The sequence below is a fragment of the Neomonachus schauinslandi genome, chromosome 1, assembly GCF_002201575.2.
Source record: "Neomonachus schauinslandi chromosome 1, ASM220157v2, whole genome shotgun sequence".
Classification (NCBI taxonomy): Eukaryota; Metazoa; Chordata; class Mammalia; order Carnivora; family Phocidae; genus Neomonachus; species Neomonachus schauinslandi.
The window spans coordinates 3,359,423-3,377,394 of NC_058403.1; the positions used below are offsets into that span (position 1 = coordinate 3,359,423).

Consider the following 17,972-nt stretch of genomic DNA (forward strand, 5'->3'; position numbering starts at 1 on the left):
CTTCAGCAATTTGCCCAAACAACTTTGCAAAGCAATTCAAAACATGGGTGTTTTCCATCAGAAAATTTAAACTCTACTCCATTCCAAACTCACTTTGGAAAGACATACAAAGTTTAAGGGTTTTCAACAGTAAGAAATCAGAAATAACTGTCCAAACATATTCTGGTTTAAAGAACTCTCAGAATTTTTCCTTAAGCAAATATTTACTCAGCACACCCCACCAGCCCATGTGGAAGATAAAGATACGGATGACACTCGTCCCTGTCCCTGAGCTGTGCCAGGATTAATGCCCACTTCCACGACCTGCGAGGGCCTTTCTGTGACACGTGCCAGATGGCTCTGTAGTACCTAAAAACCCACCCAGTTCTCAGCAAATGCCACGGAGGATGGGGAATGGGGCAGGACCCAAGAAGCCAATGTGGGGGTCACCAAGTCCTAAATGACAAACCCACAGGAGCTCTGGTTTTCAGAAAGCACGACATAGAAGGTTGGGAGAAAGAAACAAACGGAGGACAATAAAAGAAAAAAAAACATTGGGAGAACAGTGCCTGGAAGCCTAAAGCTACACAAATAAACCCAAGATGGCAACAACAGATGCTTGTGTGTGGGTCCACATAAGTATACAAAATAAAGCACACACACGAAGTGATATCCACGTTTTCTGGAGTCTGGAGTCCCTCTTCTGTCCTCTGATCCCATGGGGCAGACGACTGTTAGTGGTCCGGTGTGGACCCTTCCAGAATTTTCTGTGCCCCGTGCAGACAGGAGCACAAAGGTGGGCCTGTTACCAGACTCCCCAGTGCCCGTCCGTCCGCTTCTCTTTGCTGACCTGGCAGGGCAGGGCCTCTGGTTGTCTCGGATGTGGAAGGGCCTGAGGTGCTGAGGACAGCACAGATGTCGCTGGGCAAGGCGCAGTGTCAGGGAGATGCCCGGCCCGGACAGGAGGGTAGGGGGCAGGCGCGGGGTCCGCAGCCACCCGGGCTTGCCACGGTTTCCAAGCAGGAGAATGAGCGAGGGGCTGGTGAGTTCGGGGTCTGATTCTGGGAAGACTTGAGGGAGGTACAGAAGAGAAGCAGGGTCCCTGGAGGGGCCACAAAGTTCCGGGGGCCTCGGGGGCCCGTCAGGGAGGGGAGGCCGGCCATCCGGCCCACGAGACGACGAACCAACTCTGGGTAACTGCTTAGGAATTTGAATGAGCTTCTAATTTTCGAAAAGTCTTAGGTGCCTGGAAATTCTGCACGATCGTACACAGGGCTGTGTGCCTTGCACCCACTTTGTGTCACAGCTGTCACTGTGAGGGGCCCAGCACTGATGGTCAGCATCACCTAACACGCTGGGTGCTAGCTTCTGTCTACTTTGATCTCCTCTGTCCAGGGCCCCACGTGACGGTCAGCCCGCACGCCTCCTGACGGTTCCTCATGCTTGCTCTCTGTCCGACGCCGCCAACAGCCTCGAGCGGATCGCCCCTCCGCTGGGCTGTGTGCGATGCCTTCCTCGTGAGGAGACCGGGTGGTGGGTGTGGGGAGGGAGGCCACAGAAGTGCAGTGCCATCCTCGGGTACGTGCCCAGGGTGCAGGCTGTCACACGCCCTGTCACTGTCGGCGCTGGCCGCGGCCCCCTGGTGGGCGTGTCTGACCGGTCCCCCCGTAGCCACCCCGTTCCTCCCCTTGGGAGGAACTCGCTGTGTGCAGCCCACACCTAAGGAGAGTGAGGCTCTCTGAGGACAGAGCATCCACGGAAAGTCTGTACGGGGCATCTGTCTCTTTTCTCCCATTTGTGTAGGGCAACGACTTTTTAAAGAGGACTTTGTATCTTGGTGCAGCGTTCCCTACAGGTGGGGGCATCTGACGACTGTGTGAAATGTCTCTCATGTCAGGTGGATGAGGGTGGCCCTGCCTCCACGGGGTCCTAGGAGCATGGAGCTCGGGCTCTCCTGATCAGGAGTCCAAGGTCACCTCGTCAGCACCCTCTTCCTGTGGGAAGCGTGGGGCAGCTATTCCTGTGGATCCCAAGGCAGACCCGCAGAGGGCCAGGCACAGAGCGGGCTGGATAAAGGGAGGAGCCGACCCCACTGGGTCTCTGATCTGGGCCCCGAGGCCGGGCTCCGGGGTGCACGGCCACCAGCCCCCGGGGTTAAGCAAGGGCAGCACGGAGGAGTGAGCCAGTGAGCTGGATTCTGACCCCGGGCCTCACACGAGCCCCTTCACCTCGACTCGGCGCCCTTGTGTATGGAACAGGGACAGTATCTCCCCACATTTGCTTCAGAAGACTCTTAAAAGCATAGGTATCATTCATAGGGAAAAAGCTGCTTCTACAAAGACACGGTTTTACTAAAAGCGACCATCTCTGTCAAGAACGGCCGAGAGGACCGTCCCCTGCCTCTGCTCCGAGCTCAGACGCGTGGCCACTCACCAGGTCGGCGGAGACGGCAGTCGTGATCAGGGCGTACGGCCCGCTGACCAGGGCCCCGCTGAGGAGCAGCATGGCTGTGGGAACCAGAAACGAGAAGGAGGGATTTAGTAGCAAAACAGTGCCCTCTGGGAGAGCCTCCACGGCCTCAGCCGCCCCGGGGTGAGCAGCCTGGTGTCAGGCACAGGCCTGGCCTGAGCGGAACGCACGCAGGCGGGTGCTGGGAAGGCGGCCCGCACGTCTGGGGTGCGGTGACTGCCGGGCCCAGTGTGGTGAGCATCTTCCTTTAAACCTGCCCGGATGTGTGTGTAAGTCCTCTCACACTCCCCCGAAGGCTCCGGCTGTGTCCAGAGGGCCCGGTACTCCCGTTTCCTCGACCCTCAATGGGGGCAGCTGGGGACACCCCAGGAGCGAGCAGAACCCTGGTGCTCCAAGTGTGACCGTGCCCTGGGCGTGCCAGTGTCCCTGTCATCGGTGCTGGCCGGGTGCTAACACCTGCCATGGACTTCTCTGCAGAGGAAAGGGCTCTCTCACTCTCAGCGCCCACAGCTGCTGCTTCCCTGAGGGGAACCCGGAGACCCAGCGTAGCCGAGCACCCGAGGGCAGCATAACACGCTTATTTCTGAACACACGCTTTCCACATGGTCCTCCAGGCTCACTTTCTCAAGCTAGCCTCTGGTTCACACTCTGTGCAGAAGCTTCTGGACCACCAGGTCACGGGAAACCCCACGGTCCCTCACGTCAGCAACCTGCCTTCTGGATAACTTCTGATGGGATCACACACAGCCTGCTTCCTTCCCGATCCCCACGGCCAGCTTGTTACGACAGAAAGAGTATTTACCAACTGTTAGAGCCATCGTCAGATAGCGCTGCCTGCAGGAAGTTAAAAATAGTCCCCAGTGTCATGCAACTGCTCTCAGGATGGCAGGTGATGGAAGCCAGCTGGAAGCCTGTCCCCTGCCCCGCTCCGGCCCGCTCCCGCCCGCCAGGGCTGCAGGCCTCGGGCTTCTCTGGGGGCCTCCTCGCGGCCCCGGAGCCGGCGGCCTGCGCTCTCCCACGCCTGCGCTCAGAGCTGCGGACGGGCAGGCCTCCCTCGGGGAGCAGGCGTCCCGCCCAGAGAGGGACACGGGCCTACTTTAACCACACCAATGCTCCAGCCGTGCCAGCCAAATCTGTGCCGATTTTCTACTTTGTCTCAGCAAGCTGTGTGGACAGAACCCGTGCGTGCAAGAAGAAAAGCCTCACGGACTCACCGATCGTGGCTTCGAGGCCCATTTTGCTGATGGTGGAGAATATGTAGAGCTGCCGAGGGTGTAAACACAGGGGAACCGTGGGTTAGCACAGGCAGCTGAACACCACCCAGGAGCCTGTCTTTCTGAAACGCCAGGCAGGGGATTCTCAGGCAGCCAGCGGGAGAGGAAGACAGGCGCTCGGGAGTCCCCAGCCTCGGCCCCCGCATGCGGGGCCTCACGGTGCCCCCCACTCTGAGCTCCCAGGGCTGCCGGACGCAGCTTGGGGCAGCTCTCCCTGGGCTCCGTGTGACCGTCTCCTCCTCAGCCTGTCCCCCCGAACAGCTGCAGCGGCTGAAGGGGGTCCTGCGGCAGGGGCCACACTGACGCTTGCTCAGTAAAGGTTTTTGGAGGGTCTGTGTTGGCCAGTGTCCCAGGCCCCCAGGTGACCGGCAGCTAGGCCTTGTTCTGGGGACACGGCCCAGCAGACTAGCAGATGGGCAGATGCGTACAATGCAAGTTGATGAGTAATGGCATTATTCCCAAAATTACCATGAACTGATTTAGAAACCCTCACGTTCCCTCTGGGAGGGGTGCTTCCAGCACCCTCAGTTTTCAGATGAGGAAACAGGCCCGGAGAGGGAAGGTCACCTGCCCGAGGTCGTGTGCCACAAAATGCATGAAAAGCAGAATCCAGCACGATGGTGGGCAGGGTCAGCGCTGCCTGGGGAGGTGGGGGACCCTAGAGGCTGAGCAGGAGCCTGTGGGGGAGGGGAGAGGGGCTGGGGAGGGAGCACCCCACAGGGAGCCAGGGATGAACGAAGAGGTGGGCCGGCAATGTGCAGGGGAGCATGGGAGGCGTCTAGGGGAGTGGGCCTGGCAGGCTGAGGGGCACACTGAGGGTTCCGGAGGTTATAGCTGGCATCCAGAAACCATGAGCCATGAATGGGGCTGAGTCTGGGCGGGACGTGACAGTGTTTACAGGCGGGGAGGGAGCCTGCTTCTGGAGCCTTGGGGCCCGGACAGGGCAGGGGTGCAGTGGGGGGCCGGACTCACCGTCGGGGCCGCTAGCAGCAGCATCAGGCCACAGGTGGAGGCCCTTTTCTCCAGCCGGTCTGAGATCACACCTGCCAGGATCCCACCTGCAACACAGCGGGGTGAGGCCCAGGGTGCTTGGGTCCCCAGGGCAAGAGCCCATCAAGAGGAAGTAGAGTATACAAGAGAATCCACTCCTTCCCCATGTCCCTGTCCATGTTCACCATCTCAGTGAACAGGCCTCGTGGGACCGTGGGCAGATGTGGGCGACCCGGGGGCATCTCCCCGTGAGACAGAGGGCAAGTCTTGGGTCTAGTTCCAGGCTGGCCCTGAAGCCCCTTCGCTGTCAGGGCACCTAAACCACCAGTCTGCCGCCTGCTACGAGGCGGGCCCCTGCTCCCTGCTTCCGAGGGATCGCCAGTTCGGGCTCGGAGTCAGATGCGGGACAGGGGACCGTCCCCCAGAGGGACGGCCATACGTCCACTCGGGTGATGTGACGTTTTGGGGATCGTGTGTTCCTCTCAATAGGAAGTCAGCTCAGAGAGAACACAGGCCCAGGTGTTCACCTACTGCGGGCAAAGTTTCCGTCCAAGTACAACAGGGAGGGAAGGACTCACCGAAGATCCCGCCCACATCAAACAGGGTGGAGAGCTCCCCGGCTTGTCTGGCGTCCAGGTGATCTAACAAAACGACAAGCGTCCTTGTGAGCAAATCACAGCAAAGGAAGACTACACGTGGCACTCGTTTGTGTCCTAAGGGTGACTTACACCAATAGCAGCTAGGAGTTGACTCTAAAGTCCCCTATGCAGGTAAATGCACAGAAAAGACCAAAGCCACTCTTTACCAAGAAATGAGGATTTGCCCGGCTCAGCCTAATTACCATCCCCTCTGGTTCAGTGTCCCCCAGGGGTGGCCGTAAGTTGGGCGCAGCGGAGAAGGTGGTAAGAACTGCCTGGCACAGAGAGGCTCTGGCACGGCAGGAGGGCCGCGGACACTGGCCGGCTGACCCTGAGGCTTTAGGTCTGGAGGGACTGGAGCTCCTCATACAGCAGAGGAGGAAGCCACACTGGACTCCCCAGGGGACTCAGGTTGGCCCGTGCAGGAGAAGTGGGCTGGGGAAGCATTTGGGACCGTGGGTCAAGTCCAGCCTTTCCTGGTGACCTCAGTGCCACATACAAGGGACTTGGCTTTTTTAATCACTGGGACTGGGAAAGCCAGCAATTCGTGACTAGAGTCCTGAAAATGTCATCCCTTCTGCAATCGCAGGGAACAAAGGAAGAAAGAAGGTAGGACACCTGTCTACGCTGCATGTGGCCTGCCTGCCCTAATGGAGTCACATGACAGGGAGCAGCTCCTTACTGTCCCCCCAATGTGGACGGTCCCCTTACTGCCTCACTGCTGTCCCTGTGAAACCCAGCCCTCTTGCCTCGGGCTCATGGCCACCTCTGCTTGTCCTTAGTGACCACCGGGAATATGCGGTGTTGGGGCCCAGGGCAGGCTGCCCCAGGATGGGCCACATTGGCATAAAGATTATGTTGAGTTAAGGGGGCACCTGGGTGGCTCAGTCGGTTAAGCATCTGACTCTTGATTTCGGCTCAGGTCATGATCTCAGGGTCATGAGATCGAGCCCTACGTCAGGCTCTGAGCTTAGGGTGGAGTCTGCTTGAGATTCTCTCTCTCTCCCTCCCCTTGCTCATGCACTCTCTAAATAAATAAATAAATAAATATCTTAAAAAGTTTATTTCGAGTTAAAGCAATTAAAACCCAGCAGATTCAGGAAAAGCTCTCTGCCTCCCCCACAACTGCCCAGGTTTACACTGGGAGGGCAAGCCTGTACCAGCGAGGGGGCTATTACCAAAGACTCCCCTTTATCTAAGGAAATGATCTGCATAAGGGGGCAGCCCTGTGTTTTCCAAACACCTCCTCTCACCTGCCTGCTAGTGTGCTTTCGCCCCCCTGTACCCCCAGACCCGTGCCCGCTCCTGAGTTCACGTAAGTTTCATGTTGCCTCGCTGTCTTTGAACTGTCCCCGTCTGTGTGGATTCCCCGTACGCATGCTCTTAACTGTGAGTTTCTCTGGGCATCTGTCACATGGCATTTTGATTCTTTTTTTTTTAAAGATTTTATTTATTCATTTGAGACACAGAGATACAGAAAGAGAGAGAGCATGAGCAGGGGAAGAGGCAGAGGGAGAGGGAGAAGAGGGCTTCCTGCTGAGCCAGGAGCCCGATGTGGGGCTCGATCCCAGGACCCCGGGATCATGACCAGAGCTGAAGGCAGATGCTTAACCATCTGAGCCACCCAGGCGCCCCTGGCATTTTGATTCTAAGTCCAGCTAGAAGCACCACGGGGCAGAGGAAGGTCTTCCTCCCCGACACTGGTCTGTGCTCTGTGAACCCCCACGTTCCAAATCTCCCCTCGTTGTCACATTCCCCAGAGCCCCCATCTCTGCAGGGCCCTGGTTTCTTTCCTTTCTCCTTGCAATCCCTGGCTCCTGAGCCCAGAGGCTCCAGGGCCCTCCCTGACTGTCTCCCAGCCCCCTTCAGCCATGGTTGCAGCCCCTGCACTCCAGCATCTTTTAAGAACGGCCGGTGACCCTCTTGACCTTCCCTCTGTGGTCACACACAGCACAGGGGTGCACGGTGCCGGTGGGCCGATGAATTCTGTCCTATCTACGGCTTCAGCCACGGCCAGACTTAGGAAACAGGCTGTTGGCTGTCCCTAAAACTAGAGCCCACCTCCAAGGAGCAATTTCCAGGTCAGATGACTCAGCATTTATTGTCTCAGATCCCCGGGGCCTCCCCTCCTCACGGGAGGGTGTGACCTGAAGTTCGATGTAGCCTAGATTGAAATGCAGGCCACCCCAGATAGGAAGAGCCCCATGGAGCTGGCAGCCACAGCTGGGAACACGGGTCCCCTTAAGCTTCACCAGCGTTCCTATGGCAATACAACTTCCATGTCCGAATTCTCCTTTTGCCTCTATTTTTCTACTAATCCCACTGTTTGATCCAAAAGTACGTCTCAACTCATCATGCATCATGAGGCTCTAGAAATCAGCACGTAAAAGGGAGTCCAGATCACAGCCCCTGCACAAACGTAACATCGGTGCTTCCAGCAAGATACTCACCCACGTTTGTGATGTACAGAGGGAGCCAGAAGAGGAAAGTATAGCTGACCAGCTTTGCAAACAGCAAACACAGGGAGAACTCGATCACACCCTGGAAAAGAGAGAGCCAGGCTTTATCCCAAGTGTGTACACAGCAGGTTTACTGAAACGAGCAACACAATTATGAGTTACTTCATTCCCATAAAAACAGCTGGCATGTCTGTCTGGTGGGGCACCTGCAGAAGCCACGGGGAGGGGGGGCGGCATCTGTGGGGCAGGGTGCCGCCCAAGGATGGGGGCGGCGGGGGTGGGCAGAGGACCCGCCCATGGCCACTCTTGCAGCACCTGCCTATCTTTGCAGATGGAGACCCAAGGTCTTGACGTCAGATCAGAGTCCATAAATATGCGCTGATTTGATTCCCACACCACATCGCTCTGGAAACCTAGCTGTTAAAGGAGTTCTCAAAGAGCGTGCCTGGAGGGGCCACCTTGTCACTGTGCACGCGGTGCTCTCTCTCCTTTTGCCGGAAACCACCGCAAACCACGCAGCGGCCGACACACACAGGACAGGCCTTCTGACCAGTCACAGTGCACACGCGTGCCCAGACCTGCACCCGACAAAGTGGGGGCACTGGGAAGACACCAGGAAGAGAAATGTGGGTCTTGACGAGGACCCCGGGGCCTGCGGTCTGACGGCTGCTGTCAGAGTCCTGTCTGTGTTCTACCTGAGCTCTGCTCTTAGAAAGACGTGACATCACAAGACACGCATCCCAGACATCTTGGGGAGGTCTGGGTGAGACACGGGGTCACACTAGGGTGTCACGCTGTGTGCGCACAGGGACACCCACCAAACTAGGCAGAGAACACAAATCTGAATTTATGCGATTCTGGAATTACCCGAGCTAGCGTCTCACGGTGGCTAGCTCGGTCCGAGGATGTGCACGGGGCTGATGGCATGAGGACCACATGCCCCGCGCGGCGCTCACCACTGTCCTGAGCGACCTCATTCAATCCTCGGAACAGTAAGTATTGCCCCGGGCCCCGAGCCCCGTTGCAGATGAGGAGACAGAGGCTCCGAGTGGCTGGCACACTTGCCTGGGACCCCCAGCGCATCTGTGGCCGGGCCGGGCCACGGCGCCACCTTCGCCCTGTAACTGTGCGCGTCCTACCCTCAGCCAAGCAGACGCACTGTAAGGCACCACCGGGAAAGTTGCTAGTTGTTATTAAGGGTGACTTTTTATTTAAACGCAGCCAGCCCACATTCTCAGTGGCTCTGGGAGCCCCGCCTGGCCTTCCACGCTCGCCACTGGCCGGACGCCCAGCTTCTCTGGGTGCTGCCAGGACTTTCTGTTCTCCAGCACAAGTTCTCTGGAGTTCTTTCACTTCGGTGACGTGATCTCAGGTCCCGGGTGTACTGTTTATGTTTCCTGCCTCACCCAGTCGCTAAAGGGCCTCTGGGCCTGTGCCCCCCCAGCCCTTTCTCACCGGCGGCCGCGCTGGTGAGGCTGACCGTGTCTGTGTGTGAGGTCTGCAGCAGCTCCACTGACATCACACCCAAGGGCAGGAGTCCAGACGTTTCTAGGCGCGGTCCACGGGCCTGGACTTCCTCCCCCACGTGGGCAGTGTTTGCGATCTCCCCTCTCCACCTGCTTCTGCCCTGGGCTCTGCTTTCATTGCCCACCATGGCTGGCCATGTGAGAAGAACACATTTTCCACGTGTCCTTTGTGAGCCCCCCAGATTCTCTGCTGAGGGAGCCCATGAATTTCATACAAGAAGAACCTAAAGCAACAAGAAATCTCAGCACGGCACAGCTCCCTGCCCTGTGTGGAAAAGCCTCTCCCTGGACCTCCTTCACGCCCTGACCACAACCAGCGCGCCTGCCAGCAGGCGCTCCGTGTGCCCGTCAGCCTGGAGCCGGGGCCCACCGCCTCCGCACAGCCCAGCACTCTGATTTTTAAACAACGAACAGAGTCTGCGGACCAGCAGCGTTGTGTGCCCAGGGGCTTGTCTTTTCCCTTCGCTCTGCACCCCCCCCACTACTCCTTCCGTTAGCACGTGCAGCTGCAACACACCAGCTTTGTTCTCCTGAAAGCACGTTAAAGGGTAAAGCAAACCGAGTGGGCTCACCAACACCCCAGAGTGGGACTTGGGGACAGTGCCCCCCCGGGGGGCTCACACTCAGGGCCTTCAGGCCCAGGGCGGGGCTGGGCCACGGGGCACGGGGCTTGCTGGAACCAGACATTCTGGTTTCCCAAGTGGAGATGGGAAGCCCTATTTGTCAGCGAAACGGGTGAACTTCTACATGCAGGCAACTAGTTTTGAAAAACTGAAAGCTTAGTGTGAGGCAAACAGACATGGCAGCCTCACCCAGTCCCGAGATGGCCCGCCGGCAGCCTCTGATTTGTGCGGCAGAGTATATGACCGCGGGTTTCTTTTGTTAAGCTTGCTCACCAACAGGAGGCACAAATGCCCCTTCCTGAAACTCCCCCCAGGCGCGTGTACTCACGGGGATCCTCAAGGCCCCGGTGAAGCTGATGGGGGCCGTGCTGCCCCCGCCATCAGCTGGGAGGACAAGGACGTGGTTCTGATGGACGGGGTGCTTTCCGCCTGACAGCAACAAGCACTGCATCTCGGGGTCCTGGAGGTGAATCCCATTGGGAAGGAAAGAGAGGAGAACGGGTGTTAGCAGGGAGTATGCATCTGGCTGAGTGGGGCCAGAACTCCTGAGCAGGACGCTGCTCCCCTAGGTCATGGGGTCATCCTGGGTAAGCTGCTCACAGGGTCCTCGCCTTAGAGGTCTGAACGCCCATGTGTCTCTAGGAAATGCTAACTAGAAACATGCAAAATCCTTTAACCCAGCAATCTAGGAATCTATTTGTGAAAGATAATTTGAAAGGCAGAAAAATACCATAAACTGAACGTTCCACCACCAGGGAGAACTGGTCAAGTGCATCCATATAAAGGACATATCTTGTTGCGGTCATTAAAAAAAAAAAAAAAAAAAGCTGGTGAGATTTTAATGCTTATGTCCCATTAACTGCATTTTCAATATGATCTTTAAAAACATTTTAGTATATACCTATTACATATCTAGGTAACTAGAGGGATCTAATTATAGGGAAAAAAAGCAGACAAATTCTAAACTGACAATGGTTATCACTGAGTAATAGAATTACGTGTGATTTTTAGGGAAAGGTCAATAGGTCAATAAATTCTTTACATGGTCCTGTATTTTCTAAGGAGTTCACAATGGACACCCATTACCAGAAATAACATTATTTTAAAATTCATAAAGCACTTCCAATATTCCAAGGTAAATCCCAATTCTGGACATTCCTAAAGGACAGTTTGCCTTCATTAAAGCAAAGAACAGTGCTCCCCAGTTAGGGGGTGGGGGCCAAGTCAGAGCCAGGATGATCTAAAGATGTTCTTCATGAGTGAACCATGAAGGTCCAAAACTTACAAAGAAATGTTTCTGTGCATCTCACACTTTCCACAAAGTTGAACAGTTTTACTGTGTTTATCTCACTACAACCTATATGCAAGTTTCAAAGTGCAGTTAAATTAGGAAAAAATAATGTGTTGCCATATTCCTCTCTCGATATTCAGAATTCTCTTCCAGGGAAGAACAGAAATTGGCATCCTGGAAGGAAGGCTCCAGCAGCCGGCCCCTGGGGTGACCCAAGGTCCCCATCACTGAGAAGCTGACGTCCAACAACGATGTGGCCTGGTGATGCGCCTACTCACACTTAAGCATATAATCTGATGTTTCCAAGTGAGGATGACAAACCCCCAGTGGAACCGCTCATCTTCCTAACGACAATTCCATAACAGCATACAGAAACAGAGAACTAGGGTCTGAGTCTGCAGTAAAGAACTTCTCTCTCTTTAATGACGCCGCTAGCGGTCCCATTCAGGAGACCAAATCGATAGTTGTCAATCACAGGTAAACACCGCAATCTCCAGGGCTGTGAGGGAGCCCGGCGCTCGGGCTGCACCCTGGGCCAGTCACAGCAATCTCGGGGGACAGGCCCCGGGAGAGTCTGGCGTGCAGTCAAGGCTGAAAACTGCAGGACAAGTTCTGTTTAGTTTTTAAGAATTTTAAGGTATGAATTATGATATAACAGAAATCAGTCAACAATATGTGGTTTCAGGGCGCCTGGGTGGCTCAGTTGGTTAAGCGACTGCCTTCGGCTCAGGTCATGATCCCAGGGTCCTGGGATCGAGTCCCACATCGGGCTCCCTGCTCAGCAGGGAGTCTGCTTCTCCCTCTGACCCTCCCCCCTCTCATGCTCTCTCTCTATCTCATTCTCTCTCAAATAAATAATAAAAAAAAAAAAAAAAAAAAAAAAATATGTGGTTTTATAAATTTTATAAATACTGTCACCAAACCCATGAAATTCTATATATCTTATTAAATTGCTTCACGGAATAAAAGATGTATTATAACAAACTTGCAAATGAATGGAATGAAGAGTCTAAACTAAGAAATGTATGAACTATAGGAAAAAATAGACTTTCAGACCAATTATGGGAAAAAATACTTTCCGATTCATTACTTTCAAATGAATTGATACCTATGTGTAGCTATCAATATACATAGTTACTATACTATTTTAATAAGGTATTTGTTTTTTTAAATTTTAATTCCCGTATAGTTAACATATAGTTTAGGGTGTACAATATAGTGATTCATCACATTACATACAACACCCGGTGCTCATCACAACAGGTGCACTCCTCCTTAATCCCCATCGCCTATTTCCCCCATCACCCTGCCTACCTCCCCTCTGGTGACCATCAGTATCTGTTCCTTGGTTTGTCTCTTTTTCCCCTTTGCTCTTTTGTTTTAATTCCACATGAGTGAGATCATATGGTATTTGTCTTTCTCTATTTCACTTAGCATAATACCCTCTAGTTCCATCCATGTTGCTGCAAACAGCAAAATTGCTTTCTTTTTTTTATGGCTGAGTAATATGCCCCCCCCCCCACACACACCTTCATTTCTCCTTTATCCATTCATCTATCAGTGGATACTTGGGCCGCTTCCATATCTTGGCTACTGTAAATAATGCTGCAATAAACATAGGAGTGCATGTATCCTTTGAATTAGTGTTTTTGTATATTTTGGGTAAATACCTAGTAGTGCGATTTCTGGATCATAGGGTAGTTCAATTTTTACTTTTTGAGGAACCTCCCTACTGTTTTCCAGAGTGGCTGCAGCAGGTTGCATTCCCACCAGCAGTGTAGGAGGGGTCCCCTTTCTCTGCATCCTCGCCAACATCTGTCATTTCCTGTGTTGTTAATTTTAGCTATTCTGACTGGTGTGAGGTGATATCTCATTGTGGTTTTGATTTGCATTTCCCTGACGATGAATGATGTTGAGCATCTTTTCATGTGTCTGTTGGCCATCTGGATGTCTTCTTTGGAGAAATGTCTGTTCGTGTCTTCTGCCCATTTTTAAATTGTATTGTTGTTGTTTGGTGTTGGGCTTTACAAGTTCTTCACAGATTTTGAATACTAACCCTTTATCAGATATGTCATTTGCAAATATCTTCTCCCATTCCGTAGGTTGCCTTTTAGTTTTGGTGTTTCCTTCACCGTGCAGAAGCTTTTTAAAATTGAGAGGTCCCAACAGTTAATTTTTGGTTTTATTTCCCTTGCCTCAGGAGACATATCTAGAAAGATGTTGTTAGGGCTGATATCAGAGACATTACTATCTGTGCTCTCCTCTGGGATTTCTATGGTTTCAGGTCTAGGACAGGTGTTTGTAAACACTAAAGCAGGCTCTCCAAGGGATGGCATATAACCAGATAAAGAGAAAACACAGAGTGAACAGATCCTGCTCAGGTAAGAGAAGACGGACTCTAGCCCGGAGCAGGAATTGCACACAGAAACCACCCCGGCCCTTCCCGGGTCTGTAAAGCGTTTCTGGGCCACTCGCTGGGCTGGTGGAAAGCCCCAGATCCAGCCCTTCAGCTCTTTATCTAAGCTTGGCCTTTGTTGGAAAGGGCCCCCTGCCCACAGTCACTCATCTTTATGCACAGCTCGGGGGCTCCCAGCTACCAAATTCCAGTCCTTTGCAGTGTCTGGAGGACACAGAGGGGAAAGTGGGAAGTCACGGTGGGTTTTCCAAAACAAACCAGGAGAGCAAAGCTGCCTCCTTACAGAGCCAGACACCCTCTGGGTCGACCAGGACATGGGAAGCTGTGCATCAAGGGCCCTACAGGGTCTGATGGCACCTGTGGAGCCCTCGGGGGGGGGGGGGGGCCTTCTTCAGCCAGGGAACCCCACTCCTAGCCTTAGGAGTCAGAGAGCAACAGGGCTCCATGCGATTAAAACAGACACAGACACACACATGGCGGGGGAGGGGAAGCGTGTAATAATGCACTGATCTAAACGTGATAAGCCCCCGCCACGCCCTCCGCTGCCTGCAGCTACATTGTGCCAGAAGTTCGCTCCCAGGGATTTGTGGATTCCCACTGGTGTGCCACGTGGAGTCACCTTTAGCATTAAAACACCCACTCAGTGCTCAGGAAGTGTTTGCTGAGCCACAGCCAATCAGAAAGATCCTCAGAGAAGCCAAGGATGGGCAATGACACGTGACTACAAGGTGACAAACTTCGACCATCCACGAGCCAATCATCATAAAGACCCAAAGGAGGGAAGAGGGTCCTCCTGGCTCCGTGAGGCCAGAGCCCCTTCCTCTTTGCTCATCCTTGCTTCCTCACCCGCCCCTTTCCTTTCGCCCTTCCTCACAAAGTTGTTCAGCATCCTGCCTGGCACAGAAACGGTGGTGATGGGGGGGCTGGGTGACATTTAACTCCGAGCCCAAAGGATCTGAGCCGGGTCATTCTGGGAAAGGGGACACCAGGATGTCCGGCTGAGCTTGGGGGGCATCCTGTCCAGTGACCCGAGAGCTACCTCCAGTGCCTGAGCCCTTCCTGCCACGTAAGGGACAAGGGACCAAAACCTGCTTGGTCATGGGCACATCAGGGTCAGCCTGTGGTGTGGCCAGGCCCGAAGAGACAAGACCTGCCAAGGCCTCTCCGGTGACATGTTAGTCAACAGACTTTGGCAGAAGGAGCAGGAAAGGAAGAGGGAAGTGACACTCAAGAAGACGGGGCCAGCTCGACTGGTCAGTACTGTGCCACGACACAGGGTCCAGGGTCTTGCCTCAAATGAAGAAGTAAGTCTTCAGTAACAATCAGGAGTCGCAGCTGTTTGGACATCGATTAACACCTGATGCCGTGGACCCACTATTTGTTCCTCCACAGTTCCTGAGTGGAAGCCCAAGCCCTACTGTGGTGGGTGGAGCCCTCAGGATGGGGTCCGTGCCTTGTAAGGAGAGGCCCCGAGAGTTTGTGTCCCTCCCCGTGCTTTGTTTGTGAAGCGGCCGGCTGCAAGCCCGGAAGTGGGCCTCTCCAGACCCCAGACCCACCTGTGCCTTGATCTGGGACTTCCTGCCTCCAGAAGAAATGTGTGTTGTTTAAACCACACAATCTATGGTAATTTTGTTGAAGCAGCCCAAACTAAGACACCCAACTTTTTAAATGCACCCTCAGCAATGAGTAGAGAGGTTAGAGCTTTCCAGTTGGATTTCCCTAAATTCCAAGAACCACGATGTATGAGACATTTTTCCCTTTCCCATTATTTCAACCACCACAAATAAGTTTCCTTAGGCAGTAAAGAAAAAAAAAGTAAGAAGCCCATTTGGTACATTTATCCTTTAAGGTATTTGATTTAAAAAGAAAAGAACTTACAATATCGGTGAGTAAAACCGAGTCTGAGATGCCCCCACGGCTCAGTGCTGTGAAGCAGAGCCCCACGAAGGACTGGTCGGAAGTACCCTGAAAGGGAAGGGGCCCACTGCGCTGCCTCGAGGACTTCCTTCTGAGGAGGACCAGGCAGGTCCCTGAGCACTCTGCCTCAGTTTCCTCATATGGAACATGGGAGTGGCAGGGTGGAGGCTTGGGAGATGACTCTCTATGTTGCCTCTTAGGCCCACCTCCCATCCCCAGTCCTCCCTGTGCATCCCCTGAACCCCCCTGGCCCAGGTGCGTGCAGATCCCCGCCCTTCACAGCTCTATCCACGCCCCCTGCGTAGGGACGGCTCCCAAGACCGGACCTGGACCAGTGTCTGCTCACCCCTCGCTGGGCTCTGTGCCTGGCATTTAGCTGCTGCGGGAAACTGCTGGTTCCCCGTCTGTACCCCACCCTGCCCCCCAGAATGGGAGTCCACAGGAGCAGGGTGGACACTCTGGCTGAGGCTCCGGGCGCCGCCTGACCTAGAGCGTGTCTGGGACACTGAATGCTGCCAACAGTCGTGGAATGAGTGCATCGCTTTCAGGTTGATTACAAACTTAAGGTTCGGCCTGCTACCTAAAAAAACCGCACAAGGCACACACGGGTCTTATGGAAGAAATACGAGACCCAAGTTTGTCACCGAGCCTGGGCTCTGATCTCTGCCGAGCAGCAGAGGCTGGTCCAACTCACCAGAGGCTTGTTCTTGTTGTCCATGAAGACCTGCTTCTGCAGTCGGAATCTGTGTGTGCCGTTCTCACAGCCCTTCGGCTTCGGGGAGAGGAAAGCACGGTGAGCAATTACCGAACCGACAGCCAGCCACCACCTCTAGTTGCAGGGTGGCAAGGGCGCTTGCCGCGATCCCCACAAACACCTCCCAAGCGCCAGTAAGACCCATGATTCAAATAAAACACAGGCTCAGTCGGCCGAGCGACCAACTCTTGATTTCGGCTCAGGTCAGGATCTGGGGGGCATGGGGTCGAGTCCTGTGCTAGGCTCCGCGCTGGGGAGTCTGCTGGAGATTCTCCCTCCCTCTCCCTCTGGCCCTCCCCCTGCTCACGCTCTCTCTCTCTCTCTCTCTCTCTAATAAACAAATAAAATAAAACAAAGGGCTAACTGGGGGCTCTAGACCCTCAGATAAAAGCAAGTGAGAAGAAGATCCTTTCGGGAAGAATGATCCAAGACTGAGGTGCGGGGACATAAAAAGCTGCTGATTGTGGCAACTTCACTTCCTTCATACTCTGACATTTTTAAACAACCTTGAAAGGAAAGGCCTGTAGAAACAATATTGGGCAATGTTCTTCTCTGACGAGTGAGGAACCGAGGCCCCTCCTAGGTCAGGAGACGGTTCAGAAGGCAGGGTGTGTGCCCGCAGGGGATGCGTGTGTCCCCTCCCTCGGCTGGGCACCTCGGAGTGGAGCTGCTGGGCCAGCTCTAAGGGTTAATTCACTGCACAACTAAACACTGATCCCTGTAAACTCTGAGACTGAAATTCATGCTCATGGCAGGAAAAGGGCTTTTTAAAAAAATGTTATAAAATATCAACTATAGGTTTTTTTTTTAATGTGGCCTTTAGCCTTCCTGAAGGAAGTGATTTTCAAAATTGAGTTTTGGCTTATTTTTGCTTAAGAATGTACCAGAACTCTTCTTTTCTAACTAACTGTGCTCAAAATCTCCACATATTGCCAATGGACGGCAGCAGGACGCTCTGGCCCCCGGGCCCTTGCACATGGCAGCCGCGGCCCTGGCAGAGAGCAAGAGGAGACCCTGCCCTGGGGTTGCCACCTTGAGTGACTGGTGGTGAGAGGTAAGCGGGATTTATGCCACGGGAAACGGGGAGCCGCAGGAGGCTATCAGTCAAGTCAGGGACCTGCTCTGACTCCTACTTCGAGAAAATCTTCCCAGGTGAAGTGTGAAGCATGGGTTTTGGAGGAGCAGAGGGGAATTGCTTGAGGAGCCTCAGAGGAGAGACGCCGGTGCCATGGGCCACAGTGGTGGAGGGGACATCCCGTGTGTCTAGGAGGACTCCTGTGGATTTGGCCTGCCCGTGGAGAAGATAGGGGTTCCCGACTGAGACAGGGAATATGGGGCCCAGCAAGTTTATGGGGCGGAGAGATGACCCTCGCTGTGGCACATCTGAGCCCCCCAGAGCCCCCGGCAGGGATGACAGGGGGTGGCGGCATGTGTGACCGTGGAGCTCAGCGGGAGGCCCTGGCGCACAGGGAGGCGCGGACGGCCAGGGCCTGTGCGGATCTCCGGCGGGGAGGGCGCGGACAGGTGCTCGCGCATCAGGGGTCTGGCAGAGGCACGGGGCCGGCAAAGCGCTCTGTGTGGGCACGACGGGGGTGTGAGAACCGGGGCAGCATGGCATCTGGAAGCCCGAGAAACA

General features: G+C 54.4%; 1 protein-coding gene across 1 annotated transcript in view; it reads right to left on the reverse strand.

Annotated features, from left to right (window-relative positions):
* The window catches only part of SLC37A1 (solute carrier family 37 member 1), a 62,447-nt gene that overhangs the window by 12,512 nt on the left and 31,963 nt on the right, over window positions 1-17,972 (reverse strand). The window contains exons 10-16 of the mRNA XM_021679159.1: window positions 16,277-16,354; window positions 10,287-10,418; window positions 7,801-7,891; window positions 5,291-5,353; window positions 4,695-4,780; window positions 3,663-3,711; window positions 2,413-2,486 (exon numbers count right to left, since the gene is read on the reverse strand). Of these exons, the coding sequence (XP_021534834.1) occupies window positions 2,413-2,486; window positions 3,663-3,711; window positions 4,695-4,780; window positions 5,291-5,353; window positions 7,801-7,891; window positions 10,287-10,418; window positions 16,277-16,354 (573 nt within the window). The remainder of the gene's footprint in view (window positions 1-2,412; window positions 2,487-3,662; window positions 3,712-4,694; window positions 4,781-5,290; window positions 5,354-7,800; window positions 7,892-10,286; window positions 10,419-16,276; window positions 16,355-17,972) is intronic.